At 35.5% G+C, this 20,493-nt stretch overlaps 3 protein-coding genes across 5 annotated transcripts; all 3 read left to right on the top strand.

Annotated features, from left to right (window-relative positions):
- The first annotated feature begins 394 nt into the window (after positions 1 to 394).
- LOC306845647 (exosome complex component RRP41-like) lies at positions 395 to 5,249 on the top strand. The gene is made up of 3 exons (XM_079378560.1): positions 395 to 633; positions 1,625 to 1,831; positions 2,820 to 5,249. Exons 1-3 carry the CDS (start codon positions 463 to 465, stop codon positions 3,177 to 3,179), a joined length of 738 nt encoding a protein of 245 aa, XP_079234686.1. The 5' UTR covers positions 395 to 462; the 3' UTR covers positions 3,180 to 5,249.
- Positions 5,250 to 6,575: 1,326 nt separating this feature from the next.
- On the top strand, positions 6,576 to 10,863 carry LOC306846262 (B-cell lymphoma/leukemia 10-like). 2 transcript variants are annotated; one of them, XM_079379508.1, is made up of 4 exons: positions 6,584 to 6,863; positions 8,190 to 8,274; positions 8,562 to 8,850; positions 9,332 to 10,848. In XM_079379508.1, exons 2-4 carry the CDS (start codon positions 8,209 to 8,211, stop codon positions 9,739 to 9,741), a joined length of 765 nt encoding a protein of 254 aa, XP_079235634.1. In that variant the 5' UTR covers positions 6,584 to 6,863; positions 8,190 to 8,208; the 3' UTR covers positions 9,742 to 10,848. The 2 variants fall into 2 exon arrangements, with proteins under 2 accessions (XP_079235635.1, XP_079235634.1); XM_079379509.1 differs by lacking the exon at positions 8,190 to 8,274 and having other exon boundaries at positions 6,576 to 6,863; positions 9,332 to 10,863.
- A 908-nt stretch (positions 10,864 to 11,771) lies between these two features.
- LOC306846575 (mucolipin-3-like) lies at positions 11,772 to 20,219 on the top strand. Of its 2 annotated transcripts, none has more exons than XM_079380038.1 (12): positions 11,772 to 12,022; positions 12,437 to 12,601; positions 13,790 to 13,943; positions 14,181 to 14,262; positions 14,349 to 14,445; positions 15,047 to 15,146; positions 15,920 to 16,032; positions 17,238 to 17,387; positions 17,503 to 17,604; positions 17,768 to 17,890; positions 18,556 to 18,762; positions 19,139 to 20,219. In XM_079380038.1, the coding sequence occupies exons 1-10, from the start codon at positions 11,807 to 11,809 to the stop codon at positions 17,855 to 17,857; spliced, it is 1,269 nt and encodes a 422-aa protein (XP_079236164.1). In that variant the 5' UTR covers positions 11,772 to 11,806; the 3' UTR covers positions 17,858 to 17,890; positions 18,556 to 18,762; positions 19,139 to 20,219. The 2 variants fall into 2 exon arrangements, with proteins under 2 accessions (XP_079236164.1, XP_079236165.1); XM_079380039.1 differs by having other exon boundaries at positions 11,775 to 12,022; positions 15,923 to 16,032.
- Positions 20,220 to 20,493: the final 274 nt, after the last annotated feature.

Here is a 20,493-nt window from a genome sequence, read left to right as displayed (position 1 = left end):
GGAGGTTTTTCTCACAATTTAGTTTAAATTATGACCGGTTTCCTAACAAATCACAGGTGCATTCGTTGTTATTGGGATTCTAGTTTGGGGCCTGTATTATTCAAAATAGCAACACAATTTGTTTTTTAATACTAAAATTTGATATGCATTGCATGGCTTGTTGAAATAAAAACAATATTGCAGACTAAAATACAGCCATATGAGATTCATGATGTTATAAAGCAAGTAAGAAACGAAAAGGATTTTTATTTTTTTTTTAAATATAGGCTACATGCATCAGCTCAGTAGACAGTATTAGTGCACCATCACCCGACCGCCCAGAAATATCCCGAGAAAAGACTTCAATACTAACCTGCAATAGTCCAGCAGGTGGAGGCATGTACACTCCGAGACTGAGATCAACAACAGAAGAAGATCAGTGAAGAAGCCAACGCGTGTGTTTAACTGAATGAGCAGTGCTCAATGGCGGGGCTCGAGTTGCTGTCGGATCAGGGATACCGGCTCGATGGACGGAAAGCGTCCGAGCTGCGCAAGGTGCAGGCCCGCATGAGTGTGTTCGCGCAGGCGGACGGATCCGCGTACCTGGAGCAGGGCAACACTAAAGCACTGGCCGTGGTGTACGGACCGCATGAGGTCAGGCCTTACATCAGCGCATCATGTCTGGCACATAGACCAGTATATCACCATGTATATCATTTAAACTGTGTTTTGTGTTTTATATAGCAGGGCCTGAACACAATTGTAAATTAATTAACAAACACACGTCACCATCCGGGTGATGCATTAAAAAAACAACTAAAACTACAATTACATTTTCAACAATTAATGTTACATCTGCTGAAAGCAGATACAATGCTGTGCTCAAAATGAGGCTAAAATGCAAAATTGGCATAATTAGTTTGAGTAAATTTTCATTTTCTAAAGCACAAACATAAAATAACGTTTAAAAAAGTTTTAATTGTTGCATACAATACTATTGTAAATGTTAACATGTTTAAATAGTTTATTTAGCCTATCATATGTTCTTGTAATGTTTTGTAAACTCATAATCTTGTTATAATACTGCTCGAATCTGGTATTTTCAATGGTTGCAATTTACTATTTTTCATTGTGATTTGACATTATAATAACACTGTGATTAATTATTTAAAGCACACACAATACTCAACAATTTAAAAAAAGAAAAATCTGTTGTCCCTGCTTTTTAATTCATGAAAAATAAGTGAGATTTCAATGATATTTTAAGCACAAAACGAGTAGTAAATGTCCTCAGTTTCCTTTTCATAAATCTGGTCGCCTTGCATATTGATCGATCAGGAGAGTACTGGTTATTAGTTATGATGGGAGAACTTTTTGAAGATTCGAGGATTTGATCAACTACTGCAACAAGATTCAAAGCTCCTCGAAGCAGTGTTTCGAACGCACCGTCACAGTTATTGGCTTTACTATTTAGATGTTTTTGTAATTTCTTGTTACCAAACAGCTAGGATTTAAGTCTTTCTCATTTTCAGTATTATCCATGATGACAATGTGTCAGCAGCTACTCAAAAACAAATGAAGAAACCTGCTGTTTGGGTCATTTATCCATACTGTCCTCACATTTGATCTCTCTGGCTCCCTGCAGACGCGAGGCTCTCGCAGTAAATCTCTGCACGATCGTGCGGTCATTAACTGTCAGTACAGCATGGCCACGTTCAGCACGGCGGAGAGGAAGAGACGTCCACACGGAGACCGCAAGTCCAGCGAGATGAGCCTTCACCTCAAACAGACCTTTGAAGCTGCGGTGCTCACCGAGCTCTACCCACGATCACAAATCGACATCTACGTCAAGGTAAGAGCACTCAACTTAAAACTAAATGTAATCTAGAAGTACAGGTCAGAAGTATTACAGGTTATAAGTATTTTATATTAAGATTTTTTTCTGCTTTCACTGAATGTTTTTTTTTTTTGTGTGCGAACATCAGTCCTGTAGGCTACCTACCAAAAATGCATTCATTTTTCAGCATTTTAACCCTTTAAATATCAGTTTGTTTATGTAATGCCACTGTTGTTGTTTTTTATGAAAAACACAATATATTATATATATATATATATATTCCATATGCTCCATGCCAAGCATTTTTAGGAGTTATTATAGTCTTGGATATGTCAGTGATTTGCAACAACATTAATTTAGATGCATTATCATTTCTTGTGCATTTTTCATTACTATTTTTGTACCTATAGTAAAATAGATTCTTAAAGGAAATGAGGGTGAAATATTAGAATTTAAATAAAAAAATACACATTTGACAATTTATGCTGTTTGCATTAATACAGCCAAAATTATATATATATATATATATATATATATATATATATATATATATATATATATATATATATAAAATAAATAAATAAATACAATTAAAAGACAAATGTCTGTAAGGAAGACACAAGGCTTAATGCAGAAAAGTTTTGTCCTTTAAGAACTGACTCACTGTGGTTTCCACAATTTCTCCAGAGCCTATTTTCAGAGTCTTTATTCATTTATAATACTTTAATTCACCTCCCATCAACTACAGCAGCACTGGTTGGTTTGTAGGTCTTTATCCTAGAGTGTATTTTCCAAATTCTTTCTTTTGATGCATTTGTTTGTTTAAAAGGTGACTGAAATCGACTAATCAAACAGATCTTGTAAAAGATTACAAAGAAATTTCTTCCTGTAGATTTTAGCAGCTGCTCTCTTTCCAGAGTCACTTAAAATACAAAGTTCAGATCATATTCACATTTTATTGTCTATAATATCCACAACCCCCGTCTCTCGTCCTGTGCTGTAGATTCTGCAGGCAGATGGTGGGAACTACAGCGCTTGTGTGAATGCTGCGACTCTGGCTCTGGTGGACGCTGGCATTCCCATGCGTGACTATGTGTGCGCCTGCACTGCCGGCTTTGTGGAGGACACACCGCTGGCCGATCTGTGTCACGCAGAGGAGAGCGGAGGAGGAACATCTCTGGCGCTGGCCCTGCTCCCCCGCAGTGGAAACATCGCCCTGCTGCAGATGGACGCCCGGCTCCACCAGGACCACTTGGACGCTTTAATAGAGGCAGCCATGACGGCATGTAAAGGTCTCAGCAAAGTCCTGGACGGCGTTGTGCGTCAGCATCTAGAAGAGGTTTCAGTTCTGACCAGAGATTGAGGAGGAGAGCAGCTGTGATGGTAAAACGTCCTGTTAACTCCCTGAAACGGACTGTTATCATTGTAGAATGAAGCCTACGTTTGGCTGAAGTGACCGATGAAAGGCCATATATAATGTCTACAAAAAACTGTTTTGTAATAATAAAGATCTCCATTTTGAAAGAGTTTTCATAAAAGGTTTTGGTATGTTTCTAAGCAGGTGACAACTCTTTTTCCTTTTGTGTACCTCTGTACACTATCAATTTTGTTTCCCCACTAATGGATTAGAAACCCTTATTCCACATCTGTTTTGTACTGCCAGTATTTTATGTGTAAAAAAACATTGTGACTAAACGCATACAAACCAGGGAATTTCATGGGGTTTGTGAATTAATGAAAAGCTAATAATTAAATGATTTAACAAATTCAATTTAAAAAAAATCATTTTAAAATCTTAGGTTGAAATGCCAAAGTCCCTTTAAGACAAGTCATTTCAATTGGCGGCCATCTTTGAAATGCAGTTCATTGTGCAGCTCCTATCTCTTTGAATGGGGAAACATCAAATTCTCCAAAACTGATCACCAAGATTACGATTAAATTGCATATTTGAAATCACCAGTGAAATCTGACAACCAGTTCCTCATAAATGTTGTTCCTTATAGTGTAAAAAAAACAAACGTTATTTTCATTCTAGACCATGCACAGTACTGAGCGCACGTCTCTGAACGCTGACTTCACCGATTAGTGATTGGCTCTTTCATTCAGAAGGCGGGGCTTCCTTTGATAGAGTGGCCATATTGAGTGTTGCATTGTTCCCCTTTCAAAACTATACGAGTGACCCACGTCTTGGGTATTCTTACTGCTGTGTCCCAATTCTCCTACTTTATACTGTGCCGTAAAAGTGTGTACTTTTTTTTTTGTGAAGAAAAAGTACATACTTTTGAGTATTTAGCAGAATAGTAGGCAAGCTTTGGGACAGACTACTTCGTCATAGCTGCATCTTTAAAAGATGCTCTGTTGCTTAGTTACGAGCATCCCGTCACTAAACTGCCCTGTCAATCATCTTGTATTGGAGAGAAATAAAGAAGCACATCGCGAGTCGTTCATGCCGAGAACTCTGCTCATGTTTGCATAATGATGCATTTAAAAGTTAATGACCAAACATATCGTTATAAAAGTTCACAGTGTTTCTGCAGATGAAATATAACGTGGAAAACATTAAATATTTTTTCATCAGGTTAGACTGATTATTTATCACTTAAATCTCTTTCTCTACCAGTCCGTCGGTCGCGCATATCTGCCATGTTTGTAGCTTTAACTTTTTTTTTTTTTATGCGTGTTTAGCCGTTAGAGTGAGCATCGATCTGCACTTCGAATTCTAACCAGAAGTAGTAGACCATCCGGAAATCTTTGGCATACTTTTTAAAACATACTATGATTTGGGACATACTAATTATATTTTCGAATACTATTTAGGACGGATAGTATGCGAATTGGGACGTAGCATAAGTTCTTTGTCTTGGGTATTCTATAGTCTTTGGAAATGCTCAGCATTTACAGCAGTTACCATGGAAACTCTATTTCTGATAAGCGCCACCTGCTGTTAGAGAGTGGATTTCCATTTATTCAGCCTGTCTGCTGTTTTTGTTCAGACCAATGAGAAAGCAGGACATTTTGTTTTAAAACCGTTAGATGAAAAACAAACTAATGTGCTTTCTAAAAATCTGAACACTTCAGTACTAAAGTAGCCCATGTAGAATTGTTTATGGAGCAGATAAAATCCTTTTCTTCAAAAAAGTGAGGTTTATTATTTTATACAACTTTTCTCTGTCAAAATTCGTTTGAATATATATATAGTACATGTTAGTAGATAACATATGTTGTAAGTCACCCAACCAGTATTTTTAATTTGTTTAAAATCTGTTGGTTTTTAATATAATTTCACTGTGTGTAGTACTTATTGAACATTTCCAGCACATTTTAACAATACCATGATAATATTGATAACTGATTATTTTGGTCACAATAATCATATGAAAATTTCATGCCATTTTATCTCTAATAACAATAGCTGTGTAAAATTATTCTGATTAAAAACAACAAAAAAAAAACTTTAGGATTAATTTATATATATATATATATATATATATATATATATATATATATATATATATATATATATATATAAACATGCAAATGTGCCATTTTACATTTTTGAAATTTTTACTCAATTCATTTAGGCCAAAGGAGTTTGGCTGACAAAAAAGTCTGAAAGCCCTATCCTAAGTGATTATTGAAATGCAGTTTATCATAGGTGGCTGCAGATTCAAATATGTGCATGTTTACTCAAATATCTAAGCAAAAATTGATGCAACCATACAGTTTGTGTGTTCATTTTAGATCTGTTTAGTGCAGCGATGAAAAGCACGTCATTTGTTGTTATTTTTGTTTTCTTTGCACACAAAAAAGTATTCTGGTAAAAATTACGGTTGAACCCCTGATGTCACATGGACCATTTTACAGATAGTCCTTGCTATGTTTCTGGACCTGGAAACATTTCAGTTGTGTTGCTATGCAGGATTTGAGAGCTCTCGGATTTCATCAGAAATATCTTAATTTGTGTTCTGAATAAAGGTCTTACGGGTTTGGAACGACATGAGGGTGAGTAATTAATCACATAATTTTCATTTTTGGGTGAACTAACCCTTTAAGAATGGCCCAGTGCACATTTAATTTGTTGAGATGAAAAAGTGGCTATGCTTTATTTTAAGGTGGCCTTGTTACAGTGTAATTATACATTAAAGCACTGAATGATATTAGTTAACTACATGGTTAGGGTTTGGCTTAGGGTTACTTGCATGTAACTATGCATAATTTATTATTATTATAATAGCAAGTAAGGACACCTTAAAATAAAGTGTTACCAAAAATGTTAATGCATGTAACAATAAGGTGCTAATCTGTAAGTGTCCTATTTAACCACACTTGGATGAAAGTGCTTGAATATTTGCAGATGTACTTCAACATTTCTGCCATAATGATTTGAGCATGGTCATATCTGAACTTTTGCATCACATTTGCATAAATGCTTAAGCAGCTATGCTTAATTCAAATAAAAAATTATTAAAGTACAATTATAATTTAAAGAAAGCACTGTAACACGTATGCATAATTATTTAAAAATAAATTAAGCATTTTTATAAAAAAAAGAACAGATAGAATTATCAGAAGAACATTCAGTATCAGAAAAATCATCAAATGAGTCTTCATATGATTCGTGATGTACAAAAACACACTCATTCAGTTCTGGGAGAGTCCTTTTATTCAGCTCGGTGAAATGTTGCGGAATAAACCGTGCATAACTTGTTATGCTGCACTTCACGTGTAATAGTTACTCCTCCATAAAGCGCTGCCCGGTGATGACGCGCGTGCGCCTGTGCGTGCATCAAATCAGGAAGTCTGAGATCCGGTAGTTCCCCTTTACTTTAAGAGAACTATTAGATAGTTCGGTCAAAAAAACAGTTCAAGCTTCGCCATCGCATGTTCAAAAAGTCTAGCCTTTTCATGCGTTTCCCGTCTTTAATGTTGAGTTCGTAGTCAGATTTTTTACCGAAACTAGTTGAAAACTCAAAAAAGGTGAAAAGCAGACAACAGGATGGATGTTACTCACCTGACGGAGGACGAAATGGCCGATATAAAGAAGGAAGTAAGTATCTTGAGTGTGAAAGTGGGTTAAACCGATCAGAGATGTGAACATGTTAGTGGGTTTGCCAGGTGTTGCGCTGGATTGAGCTGGAAGTGAAAGCGGGGCCAGTTCTCTATGGTTCCGCTGATAAACACGACCGAACCGATAAATATGGCAAAAAGACTAATATACACCACTTACCGCAGAATCTGTTTCTGGAATGTGGATAATCTATTAAAAGTATCATAGGCTACTACAAAGTACACACTTAAACTTTCAGGTATAGGTTACTTGGGATATTAAATAGGCCTACGCCATAAATCATGTATCTGATTATTAGACATAAGTTATTGTGTGTTAAATGTTTCACTCTGTACATCTGCTTTCAAAAACAATTGCCTATACTTGCTGCTAATTATAAGAGCATTTCTCCTGCTTCTCTTATAAGAAAAGAACAGTTCTAAACTGCACTAAACGATGGTTATCGTGTGAAATCTGAGCAGGCATCTCACAGTCTCCCAGTGTATTCAATTACAAAGCCTGGAGACCTTCCTTGTCATACTTCCCTTCTATATTGTAGACAGAAAAGCATGAGAAATGAGTAGTAGGACTGAATTCATAAAATAGTAGACGGGAAACAATTGTAGTATGTCTGGATTGCATCCATTTTATAGAATATAGTTTTTGAAGGGATACTTCACCCAAAAATTATAATTCACACAACACTAAAATAATGCAATGAACATGGATAGTTCACCCCAAAATTAAAAATGTTGTTCCAAACCCAAGTTTCTTTCTTCTGTTGAATCCAAAAGGAAATATTTAAAGAATGTGGGTAACCATATTGACTTCCATGGCGTCAGGGTGAGTAAATGATGACAAAATTGATCATTTCTGAGTGAACTATCCCTTTAAGATGACTTAAGAAAACTTACAGCTAGGCTATTTTTTAAATGATATGTTAAGTGAGTTCATGGTAAATAAGCAAAACTATAGACTTTTCTCGTTTTAAGCGATCAGTGTACTAGCTCAGCTTGTTGCTACAGTTAGTCTCGCCCTCGTGTCTTGTTGTCATCAGAGTTATATTAAAGATTAGGAAGGCGCATAAATAAATAATAAAAAGAATAGTAATGATATGCATGGATAGGCCTACATCATTTATAATAAACACAGCAATATTTCATTAAAAAGACACTTTCATTTGATGCTGACTTTAAATCTAATGTTATCTTGGATCAAGAACAAGTATAATTTGTATACTGTTGTGCAGTACAGCATACAGCAGAGCTATCACGTTACTAACACAACAGAGGACTGACTAAACGCCTGTGTCTGGCTAACCTACAGTAACTGGACCTGATTGATTATGACAACACCGCTTACCAAAACTGTGAATCTGGAACAGGAGTCTGTCAAACGACGGAAAACAGGGGTAACTCTGGGAATGTCATTTGCCCATATGTGTTAAAAACTATGGAAACTTGTTTCACCACAGGATAGAAAAGGTAGAGACTTTTTATCTCAAAGGCCAGACTTTGTTTTTCACAATTCAGACTTTTCTTCTCAGAATTACCAGTTTTCTTGCAAGATATAAACAGCATTGCTAGAAAAAAGTAACAGTTACCGTTTTTTCTTTTTTTATCCTGTGGTGGATGGTGGAATAAAAAACAACAAAAAAAATTCTTACCACTAAATATTTTGTCTTCTTTTTCATCGTAGGCCATAGACAGGTTACGACCATACCTGGTGGATAAGATCATCGCAGAGCGGCACTTTGATTACTTGCGCTCGAAGAAAATCCTGACCAGAGAGGATACAGAGGAGATCAGCTGCAGAACCACGAGAGGGAAACGCACTAGCAAGCTGCTGGACATCCTCGCAGAAAACCCACAGGGTTTAGACATGCTTATCGAGTCCATCAAATGGGGCCGAACGCTCAACTTCATCATCGCAAAGATCACTGATGAAGTGCAGCGCGTGAAAAATGAACGACTGGAAGCTTTAAAAGGTAAAAATATATATTTGGATGCATGTATTTGCATGTATATATTTATATTCATATAAATTATATCATACATAAATATATTTAATATATAAACGTAACATTTTCCTTAAATATATACATGCATGTGTGTGTATTTATATATTCATAATAAATATACAGAGTACACACACATATATTATGTAAACAAAAACTCGGATGCGATTAATCACGATTAATCGTTTGACAGCACTAATATTTATATATATATACACACACATATTTTAAAATATATACATTTATCTATTTTATTATAAATAATAATAGAACAATATATCACCCTTGACTCCCAAAGCTTTGGACATCTGGAGACTGCGGTTAATAAAAAAGTTGGCTTTAATTCACAAGTAATATTCAATAGTTTGATGAGAGTAATTTATAAAGTGTTTGTAATTAGTTTCTTGTTTTCTTCTGATCAGTGTTTTCTTAATATTTTCATGAATTGCAGCAGGGTCCTCTGCAAATTCAGGTTATTCAAGCACAAAAGGAGCAACCAATGACTTCTCCAAAATGGACTCGGACTATGACAAGTACTCCACTATATGCTATCATCCAGAAGGAGAACGAAGCCCGTCATCTTCTGTCGCTACGGGATCCTTTAACCTGCGTTATGGCTCGGGTCGAGGGAACGAGGCTCTGTCGATCTGCGGAGGCGCTGGGAGCATGAATGTGTCCTCCACCGTCTCATCAAGCCTGCCTAAACCTGGAGACCCTGGAGCTCCAGCGCTACCCGAGGAGCCTGATATGGACGTTCAGGATATAGATGCTGCTGTTTGTGGAAGTTCAGGAAGTAGCGGGGATGCTAATTTCCAGCCTCTGCGCTCACGCTCTTTGTCTCCGATGTCTTCCGTGTCGTAGCGCAACCTTTCGACGCATTCCATCAATGTGTGAGATGCAGAACATTCTCCAAAACAATACTCTTTCATGTGTCTCACTGCAAATCTGTTTTTCTGCTTGTTAAATATGCTTAATTAAAATGAGTTTATGCTGAACATTTTGTTTCTACTTACTTTAAATGTATCCAATCATGTAGAACTGAATTTTATTTCATTTAGTTAACACTTTACTTAAAGCTTTTATTTATAATGCATTAAAAAGGTATTCGATCATAAGGTATGTTGTAATGCATTGCCATTCCATAAATAAATAAGTTAAAATGCATAATATTTGAAGGCTTGTTTGTCATGTGTTCTACTTTCTAAAGGTGTAACAATAAATAGAAAAGCATTATATTATAACTGGTTACAATTATTCATGAAATCATACAATGCATTATAAGCTGCATTACAAGGTGTAAAGTAAAGTGCTACTTTTTTTAGCATTAACTCAAACTGGGCAGGGGATTTTTAGTTCCCTGCATGTTTTGCATAGGGCTGGATCAGGACAGTAAATCTTGTTTATTTGATAGGAGAGTAAAATGTGTTATTCTGAGTAAAAGCAAAAAGCTGTTGGTGTTTAATGCTGTTATGCTGACATTTAAAGAGTTTCTATATTGTGTTTTTGTGGTTACCATTGTTCTGAAGAGTAAAGCTCGTGGTTAAGTTGTGGGTGGATCCATGATTTAAGGTTTATAGTATGATGTTCCACTCAATGAGCAATAATGATAACATCAGTGTAGAGTTGCTCACTGCAAACATTTGCTATGCTGACTACAGAAACTGTTTTAAGCCTACAGTAAAAGTCCCGAGTTCCTATTACTCACTCTTACACGTAAACAGGTGTGTAACTTATGGACAAATGTTAGACTTTAAGTAGTGTGCTGTTAAAGTATGTAGTGTGCTTTGGGTGGATTTTACATGGGATTAAACCTACCCAAACAAACTGAGTGCAAATTGTTACATCAGTTTTTACAGTGCATTACTGAGGATCCTTGAAATAATGTAATGATAAAAGCTGGTTATTGCTTAACTTTGAGCATTTTTGTTAATGTTGTCTACTCAACTAATAAATTATATAACTCGTCTGACGTCTGGAAATCCTGAAGAGTAGTTCAACTGCGTACAATGTGTAGTGCAATTTAGTCATCTATAGCCTATATTTTTTCTTTAAAACTGGCCTTAAGATTTTTATTGAGTTCATAAAAGGACAAGAACAGCTTGAAATACCAAGTGATTGCATTAATGCATTACACATCAAGCCTAATGAAGCTTTGCGCGCGGAAACGATTGAAATTTAGGTCACTGTTCACTAGTCATCCACTCTACAAAGAAGAACAGTCTGAATATTACGCTATACTTCATTTAGTTTGATAAAAAAGTGGAAATCATAAATCTGAGTGTATAACTTGATTATATTAGGTGGCTTTAACATTAAATAGGACATACAAGAATATGGATTTACTGTGTAACTGCATGTTGTTCTGGAAAATTCCCACATTTACTGCGAATGTTTGAAATATGGTTAGGTTTAGGAGTTTGGGAAGGTTAGGGTTTACATGTAAAGTAGCCTACTCCACCTAATATAAAGTGCAAACACTGCATTTGATCGTTACATACAAATACAACCTTTTGGTTAGCTATTTCAAGTGTGAAAGCCCTTTTCGACTTGTTTTACTCCACTCACCATTACAAAACGTATTCAAATATGTTAAAGAGAATTATTTACCTCTTATTTAAAGATGAGACATCATGTTACTTCAGCATTTTCTTATTGTTTTACATCCACACCCACACGTAGTGGCAGACAAATGCAGTGAATGCTGCACAACCTGCTCAGAAATGTTTTATCTGCATATGAGCATGGGAGCGATTTAAAACATGTGAAATGATCTGATAAAACTTTTAGCAGCACTTCAACTTGAAGATGAGCTCTGGTTCTTCCAGTTTGCAAACACGAGATAACAGCTTCAGTTCCTCAAACATAGAAAAACCCATGTTAAGTGCCGAGTCAGTCCGTCCTGCTGATTTCAGAGTGAGCTGGCACAATGTCTGACGGACAGATTGTTTTGTCTGGTGGTCCAAATAATCACCCAGCATGCCACAGGACAGCTAAATCGCACATGGACCCTCAGTCTGTGGAAAACTTCAGGAGAAAACTGAAATATTTCTTCATGAGTCCATGCCAGAAGTACAGAGCCAGAGGTCGTAAGCCATGGAACATGTTGCTGCAGATACTCAAGATTGCCATTATTACCTTTCAGGTATGTGATTTACTCCAGAACTACTGCATTTTGAATGGTCGGTATAAGCTAGATTAATGCTGAAATCCATGTTATTATAAATATTTACTCATAAGTAATCAATTTTTTTTAGTAGTCTGTTAGTTGTAGTCAGGAGAATCTTTTAAGTTACACAGATTACTTTTTTTTCAATAACCATTGAAAATCTTTTAGTTTTCAGAGTGCCTTACACTTAAAATGTATGTGTCTCACCATCCTAAGATTTAAATTTGTTTCATAAAACTGGAAATATGACCGTGTCCATGTGTCTTATTTCAAAGCATTTTAAACAAGCTCAATTACTCACTTCATTTATTGTCAATTTGTTAGTATATAGCAGTGATATTGATTATAAAACTGATTATGATCTGCCTGCGTGTTGTATTTGTTCCACAGTTAGTTTCTTTTGGGTTGAGCAACGAGATGATGGTCACCTTCAAAGAGGAAAATATCATCGCCTTCAAACATTTTTTCCTGAAAAATTACCAGGACAGAAATAAAGATTATGCCCTGTACACAAGACACGAGATTCATGACCACATCCTGTACATAATCAATAGGGTAAGTGCTTTGGTTACACAATGACAAGAAGCATGGACCAAACTTCAAATAAATCAATTAATTAATTAATTAAAATAAAAACTCTGATTTAAATCATTTAAAATAGAGATATAATTAGCGTAGCTGATCGAAGCAAAAATGATTTGTTCAACCCAAGCTAAAGAATAATAATAATGTACATTTGATCAGATATAACTGCAGTACAAGATTATAAGATGCATTATGTGAATGCTTGGCTAAAGAGATGTGTCTTTAATCTAGAGTTAAACAAAAATTTACATTCATACAAAGAAGATTATTTAATATAAAACCATAAACTTAATTTATTTTCTTTAGATACAAGCCAAAATGTTACTTAATGTAAATCCATATATATATATATATATATATATACACTGCTGCTCAAAAGTTTGGGATCAGTAAGATTTTTAACGTTTTTTACTTTTGCTCATCAAGGCTGTATTTATTCAATCAAAAATACAGAAAAATCAGTAATATTGTGAAATCTTATTGCAATTTCTAATATTGGTTTCCTATTTTAATATACCTTCAAATGTAATTTATTTCTGTGACGCAGCACTGTATTTTCAGCATCATTACTCAAGTCTTCAGTGTCACATGATCCTTCAGAAATCATTCTGCTTCATATTGTTTTTTGTTCTTTGATTCTGCGATTAATACAAAGTTAAAAAGAGCAGTGTTTGTTCAAAACAGAAATCTTTTCAAACCATAAAAGTCTTTACTATGACTTTTTATTCATTAAACACATCCCTCCTGAATATTAATTTCTTTAATTTCTTTACAGACCCCAAACTTTTGAATAGCATTGTATATTGTAACACAAAATTTCTTTTTTAAATAAATGCTGTTCTTTTGAACTTTTTATTAATCATCATTAAGAATCCTAAAAAAATATAGCACAGGTCCCAAATAAATATGAAGCTTAAATCTAACGCCTCATCTCCTATGCAAACGTTATGTTGGAATTTGCTGAAATCATGCTGGATAACATTGTTCTCTAAATTAAGATTTACACAGACCTGTGGAGTTTGCTAAATATTAATCACGAAATGCATACATTTGCAAAACAAGCACTATATGCATCTGCATTTCATTTGAGTAAAAATTAAGTTTCATAAAGGTGGCGTGATTTAATCTCTTTTATTGTTTGCATCTGATTCATTTTAGTATCTACACCTACCAAACCTGACGGTTGATAATCACGCGCTTGAGAGGATTGATGACGTGTTCACTCCTCTTTCCATCTGTCAAGAGTTATATCGACATGCAAGCGTTTTACCAGCCAATGAGACTTTTGATATTGATCCACATGTAGAGACAGGTACAACATCATCTGTCATAATAATACAGCTATATAGCCTAATTACTGTGGTGAGGATGACAGAAGCGATGCAGTTATTGCACACAATTTTCTAAATAGCAATCATCCACTGTCACATTAAGATGAAAAACCAAACGCTGTATGTGAGAGAAGTTAAATGTGCTGTATTAATATTATCAAAATGTTTTTTCTCTGGATTTATAGCTTTTGTTTGTTGTTTATTTATTTAATTTGCAGAATGTGTTTCTATTTGCCCCATTTCACTCTACAACAAGAATGATTTGGAAAATGACATGAACCTGACTTTAGATTTTCAAAGGTGTGTACGCTACATTTGTCTTTGAAATCATTGATCGGTTTAATTGAATTCATAGAGTTTGCGCCTTATTTTTGGTTCTTTTCCAGGTTGTTAGCAGTAAACATCTATCTCAAAGTCAAGGCTATCAACCTTCAAACAGTACGTCATAAGGAGTTACCGGACTGCTATGACTTTACCATTAATGTAAGTGTCAAATTTCACACATACATGTCTTTAAGATAACACTTTGTTTTGCATGTTTGCATGTCAACCAGCAGTCATTAGTTGATTGTCTGCCAACACTTTATCTTGATGGTCCAACAACACACATATACTGACTTTGCAAGTATGCTATTCTACAAACCTTAACCTAACCTAACAGTCTACTAATACTCTAATGAGAGTTAGTCGACATGTAGCTACAAAGTTACTTAGATAGTAGAAAGTCTAAAGTGCAACTGTCGTGAAACTCTCTGTTTGCTTAACATCTAAAGCTGCTTCTGCTTTAGGTTTCAAAAAGCACATTTCCAAAAGTCCATTTACTAGCCATAACCACAGTTTCCAGGACTGGTTAATAGAGGTTTGTCACATGAAGACTAGACATTTCCCTCTTCTCCTTCTTTGTAGTTTTCATTTCTTTCATGTCAATCATTTTGTTCCTTGATTTCATGCTGTTTTGACACGAGCTCTCAAGTTCTGTATTTCTCGGTGTCAACCAGAGGATGTCTGAGTCAGAGCTGGAATTCCCTTTGGACAGGTTAAAGTTAATTTGATAAAGTGGGTAATCTGCTGCGTTCGATTACAGATCAAGTTTGACAACCATGCACACAGCGGAAAAATCAAGATATCTCTAAACAGTGATGTTCAGATAAAAGTCTGCAAGGACTGGAATGTTTCTGGCTCAAGTAAGTTGTAATGCAGGACCAAAAATAGAACACACACACACACAAGAACACAAAACCCCCTCTATACAAAATCAGCAGTCATCATAGTCATGACATTAAATCAATTAGAGCATATTTGGAAAGTTCAGTCAGGCTTAAAAATTTATGAAGGATTATATACTAAATATCAAACAACTGACCAATCTGCAAACAACTTTTCTTAGAGCTGACTTCACTTTTATGATCCACTTGCTGTCCAGGTGACCTTATGTAGCTCCGCCCCTTTACAGCACTATTCTTCATTAGCATTTCTATCATAACACAGTTGTCAAATATTAAACGTTTAGCTAGTTACTTACTACTAAATCTCACTTTTTGTCCAATAAAATGGAAGCTTTGTGCTGAAATTCTCACTGTGCTGTTATTTGACAGCCAAAAAAGGTGTCCAAGTACTGTTTGTATTACACCTCGCAAACGTCCTTGAACCATTTTGCTTGAAAAGCACACTTGTATTATCCTTAAGTATACAAATTCTTTCTAGGGCCTCTGTAGCTTCATCCAATACCTCAGATGGACCATTTGTGTGTCCTGTACTTCACATGCCATCCAGCAGGGGGCGATACCCCCCCCCCCCCCCACCTCCTCAACATATTCATGTGATCCACTGTGAACAAATAAAAATGAGGATGATGAGTACATTTCTAGTCACTGATTTCCCTATGTTGTCCATGTAACAACTAACTAATAGTATATGAGAACATGTCTGAAAGTCTGTTTTTCCGTGTTTGTTCCAGCAGACCTTCACTATCAGCTCATCGTTCTGTTCGACTGTGTGGTGATCTGCTCCTGTTTGCTCTCGCTCATCCTCTGCACACGCTCAGTCTACAACGGCATGCTCTTGCAGTTTGTAAGTCTGATATGGCCGTCCCACTAAAAGGATAGTTCATCCAAAAATGAAAAGTTGCTGTTAATTTACTCATCCTCGGGCCATTTGATGTAGGTGACTTTTTTTCTTCAGTAGAACAGTAAAAGAAGATTTATGGCTGAGACCGTGTTCATTGGTGATTCATAAAATGCAAGTCAATGGCTACCGGCACTTTGAGACTCAAAAAAGCTCATGCAGAAAACACTAAATTAATCCCCGTGGCTCCTGACAATATATTGAGGTCTTATGCAGTGAAACGGTTGGTCTGCGCAAGAAACTGAACACTACAGTAAATTAACAGAAAATTTGCGTTTTTTGGTTAACTAATCCCTTAAGTGTATCTCAACAATTACAAGCCCCAAAAAAGCACGGATCCATTCTCTTCTGTTCTCCGTTTAAGTACACAAGAATAAAATAGTAATGTTGTGAAGTTGTAATATTACAGGAATAAAGTCATAAAATTAAGAAATTTGTCACGGTGCACACAGCAAGGATGAACGAGGAACACGGAGATAAAAGAGTAAACTCAAAATAACAGTCTTTAATGAATCCAAACAAGTCACGGCAAGGCTGACACAGAACGAGTAGACCAGACTGATCAGGCAGGAACTTAAATACACAGGCTAATCACACAAACACAGCTGGAACAGAATTAGCTAATAATCGCATTAAACAAGGACAGGAAACAAACCAAATATGGACGCAAGAGGCGGGAACACAAGACACACACGACAGAACCCTGACAACATTAAAGTCAGCAAGTTATGGAAAATACTTTACAACCATATTCTGGGTCACATAATAGTTAGTTATAATTTTCACTAATAACTAATTTAACTATTAATAGCAATATTAACTATGACTTTTGCATTAAAATGTCTTAATTTGCTGCTTATTAATAGTTAAGGTAGTTGTTTGTTTAAGGGATCTACAATATGGTCATGCAGAATAAGACTTTAAGATGTGCTTTATTAATACTAATAAACAGCTAATATGCCAGTAATATGCTTGCTAATAAGCAACTAATTAATAGTGAGAATTGGTCCCTAAAGTGCTACCCAAATTACATATTTTATCCAAAATGACTGCAACCTGTATATATCACTGATGTCAAATGAGTAATTTCATACCTTAAATGAAAAACAATAAATATCTGCTCACGTCATATGCGTGTGCTTTCTCATCAGGAGTACACCACATTTGCATCCATTTACCACAGTAAAAGACTTTGCTGGTCTGAGAGAATGGAGTTCATCAACGGCTGGTACATTCTCGTCATCATCAGTGACACGCTGACTATTGCAGGATCAGTTCTCAAAATATGCATTCAGAGCAAGGTGAGCAAGAGAGGCTTTAAAAGGAAATAAGTCACTGTTTCTGTTCATCATATGAGCTGACAGGCACAATAGTGTAAATGCATCCACTAATGTTCAGTAATTGTCTTGTTTTCAGGAACTGACCAATTATGATGTGTGCAGTATTTTACTGGGCACAGCAACAATGCTCGTGTGGATTGGAGTAATGCGTTACCTGAGTTTCTTTCAGAAATATTATGTGAGTCGCTCATTTATTTGGTGTTTAGACATTAAGCCACATTAAAAAAAATGTTAAGTGGCATTAAAACAAAGCATGACCTTTTCTCACTGTTTTAGTGGATTTCTGTGGATTTAGTAATTAATATTAGACAGTGATGAGTGTTTTTTTCTTGTGTCTCCAGATCCTCATCCTCACCCTGCAGGCTGCTCTTCCTAACGTCATTCGATTCTCCCTCTGCGCTGTTATGATCTTTCTTAGCTACTGCTTCTGAGGATGGATCGTTTTGGGGCCACACCATGAAAACGTGAGCAATATTTAAAATATATATTCAAAACTATAATATACCAAAGCCAGCCTGAACTGGGAAAAGTTTTAACTGTGTTGCTTCAGACGTTGTGTCAAACCTTTCACATGCTTCTGCTTATACTCGTTATTATATAATGTCTTGTCTTTATATAATCACAGTATATGTATAGTGTTGTCATTATTCTATACATGGGCAGTGGACATAAAGTGGACACATTTTTGTTTTTCACAAATAAAATGAATCCTAAACCCTGCCCGATAAGCCATTATTTAAATATATTGCTTGATGTGTTCATTCAATCAATAATTTTGAACCTGCTGTTTACTAATGTACGTACAGTGTGAAAATCCAGAATTAAATCCTGCCTTGCACAGTAAAAATAAAAGAAAATAAATATTGCATAGGTAGTGTAAAAATATTAAACGGCTATGCATGCAGTTACAAATTAATTTTTAAAAGTACATGAAATATTCAGTGTAGTTTATAAATGAATATGAGCTCACAAAAGCTACATGCATAAAAAATAGTTTTAGATGGAGTATGAGTATTTAATATCAGCTACCCATTTATTAAGTGGCTTTAAGCCTAAGCATTTAAATAAAATAAAACAAATACATCCCTTCTTTATGAAGAAAATGATGATAATGCTTATTTCTCCACAGTTTCGGTCATTTAATATGGTAGCTAACTGCCTTTTTTCCATGATTAACGGAGATGAAGTTTATTCAACCTTCACCAAGATCCGAGACAAGAATGATCTGGTGTGGATGTTCAGCAGAATGTATATCTACACCTTCGTCCCGCTCTTTACGTTCATGATTCTGAGCCTCTTCATTGCCCTTATCACAGACACCTATGAAACCATCAAGGTGAGTCCATTAAAGTCTGCTGCTCATAAAGCACATCTATAATACACCACAACAGCAGCTGTGTGTGGTGCAATAAATAGCAAGTAGTAGTTTCGATTTCCTGTGCAAGCTTGCCATCACAATGCTTTGGTTTTATGATAACTAAGTGGTTTTTAGCACATTGCCAGCACATGCTTTGGTTTTGTGGTGAGCTCACACACTGATACATGATTACTAGGATGTGCTGAAGTTTAATACTTTGGCTAGTAGTGAGTAATAGTGATGGGCCTCGTTCACACAGCAGCAGAATACAGCTGTCAGTCCCAAACACTGACTGTGTGTCTTAGCAAGCACAGTGAATGATCACAGATCATGACTCTGCTCTCTTTACCTGCAGCACTATCAGAAGCATGGAGCGCCGCTATCAGAGCTGCAGGCTTTCATAGCTGAATGCAAAGACCCACCGAACTCTGGAAAGTACATGGTGGATAAGGAATCCTCCACCTTTTGGTGCCTTTGTGCTCCTTGTGTGAATTGCACCTGAAACTGAAGAGAAAACTGTGCATTGCTCAGCGTCTCATGCATTGCTGCAAACCAGTGGCTCTCGATCGGTGGGCCGTAACCAGAAATGGGTCACAGGTCTTTTCTTACAGGATCATGGACGGCACGAAAAAAAAAGATTAATACCAATAATAAAACATGCATATTTTGAAAGGGAGGAGGAAAATATTGCCACATGTTGTGTTAACGTGCTGCCTGCACACATTGCATGTAGCTAATGAATTGAAAAGGAAAGAATGATTCTGGGAGGAGCCAAATACAGCTCCTATAAAGGCTGATGTAGCATCCAACTAACTTATGTATTATTATATAATTTATTATATATGCTTCCCTTGGCAAGATGAAACATATAATATGTTATAGCAAGCGTACAATAATAAATTAATTATAATAAATAATTTCTAATAAATCAAGCTACATATGAAATAAAATACGTAAAGCACAATTAAAAACGTGTAAAAATAGTGGTTTGAGTTTTTATTGAGAATAAGGAGGCCTGTGACTGAATGCATTTTCTGCTGTTCATACGGTTTCTGCAAACAGTCGTAAACCCAGAAAGCAATTCAATTTTGTCAATAAACTGATAAAATGATCAAGTTTCTCTGTCAACTTAGATTCTGGTCTTGAGTTCCTGACGTCAGCAGCAGATAATCAGTCAATTTGCTGTAAAACATGGTTAAACGCATGTTATAGGCCATGGTGAAACAGTATTAATGACACAACATTAAATATTTAGGAGCAAAGCCATTAATAAAAAGTTATAAAGTTAAATTAAAATGGGCAAACAATTTTTATGGACAGAGATTATTTTGACATAGTCTATTTGTGTTTATTTAGTTATTTAGTTGCATATTTTTGGTGCTGTCAAACAATTAATCGCGATTAATCGCATCCAAAATAAAAGTTTTTGTTTACATAATATATGTGTGTACTGTGTATATTTATTATGTATAAATAAATACACCTAAATACACACATACAGTATATATTTTATATATTTATATTAATATAATTTATATTATAAATATATTTAATATATAAACAACATATTTTTCTTAAATATATACATGTGTATTTATATATATATATATATATATATATACAGTACACACACAGGCTATATTATGTAAACAAAAACTTTTATTTTGGATGCGATTAATTGTTCGACAGCACTTTTTTAATATAAATCAG

The sequence above is a fragment of the Barbus barbus genome (assembly GCF_936440315.1).
Source record: "Barbus barbus genome assembly, chromosome: 26".
NCBI lineage: Eukaryota > Metazoa > Chordata > Actinopteri > Cypriniformes > Cyprinidae > Barbus > Barbus barbus.
This window is presented reverse-complemented; position numbering and strand designations above follow the sequence as displayed.

What these genes read in the sequence shown, in the direction of transcription:
- LOC306845647 (XM_079378560.1), top strand. Translation starts at nt 463, where the DNA reads ATGGCGGGGCTCGAGTTGCTGTCGGATCAGGGATACCGGCTCGATGGA. An exon ending in TGGTGTACGGACCGCATGAG is followed by an intron (nt 634 to 1,624) that starts GTCAGGCCTTAC and finishes GGCTCCCTGCAG; the next exon opens with ACGCGAGGCTCTCGCAGTAA. An exon ending in AAATCGACATCTACGTCAAG is followed by an intron (nt 1,832 to 2,819) that starts GTAAGAGCACTC and finishes CCTGTGCTGTAG; the next exon opens with ATTCTGCAGGCAGATGGTGG.
- LOC306846262 (XM_079379508.1), top strand. Translation starts at nt 8,209, where the DNA reads ATGACAACACCGCTTACCAAAACTGTGAATCTGGAACAGGAGTCTGTC. An exon ending in TCAAACGACGGAAAACAGGG is followed by an intron (nt 8,275 to 8,561) that starts GTAACTCTGGGA and finishes TTTTCATCGTAG; the next exon opens with GCCATAGACAGGTTACGACC. An exon ending in ACGACTGGAAGCTTTAAAAG is followed by an intron (nt 8,851 to 9,331) that starts GTAAAAATATAT and finishes CATGAATTGCAG; the next exon opens with CAGGGTCCTCTGCAAATTCA.
- LOC306846575 (XM_079380038.1), top strand. Translation starts at nt 11,807, where the DNA reads ATGTCTGACGGACAGATTGTTTTGTCTGGTGGTCCAAATAATCACCCA. An exon ending in TCCTGTACATAATCAATAGG is followed by an intron (nt 12,602 to 13,789) that starts GTAAGTGCTTTG and finishes GATTCATTTTAG; the next exon opens with TATCTACACCTACCAAACCT. An exon ending in GCTATGACTTTACCATTAAT is followed by an intron (nt 14,446 to 15,046) that starts GTAAGTGTCAAA and finishes GTTCGATTACAG; the next exon opens with ATCAAGTTTGACAACCATGC.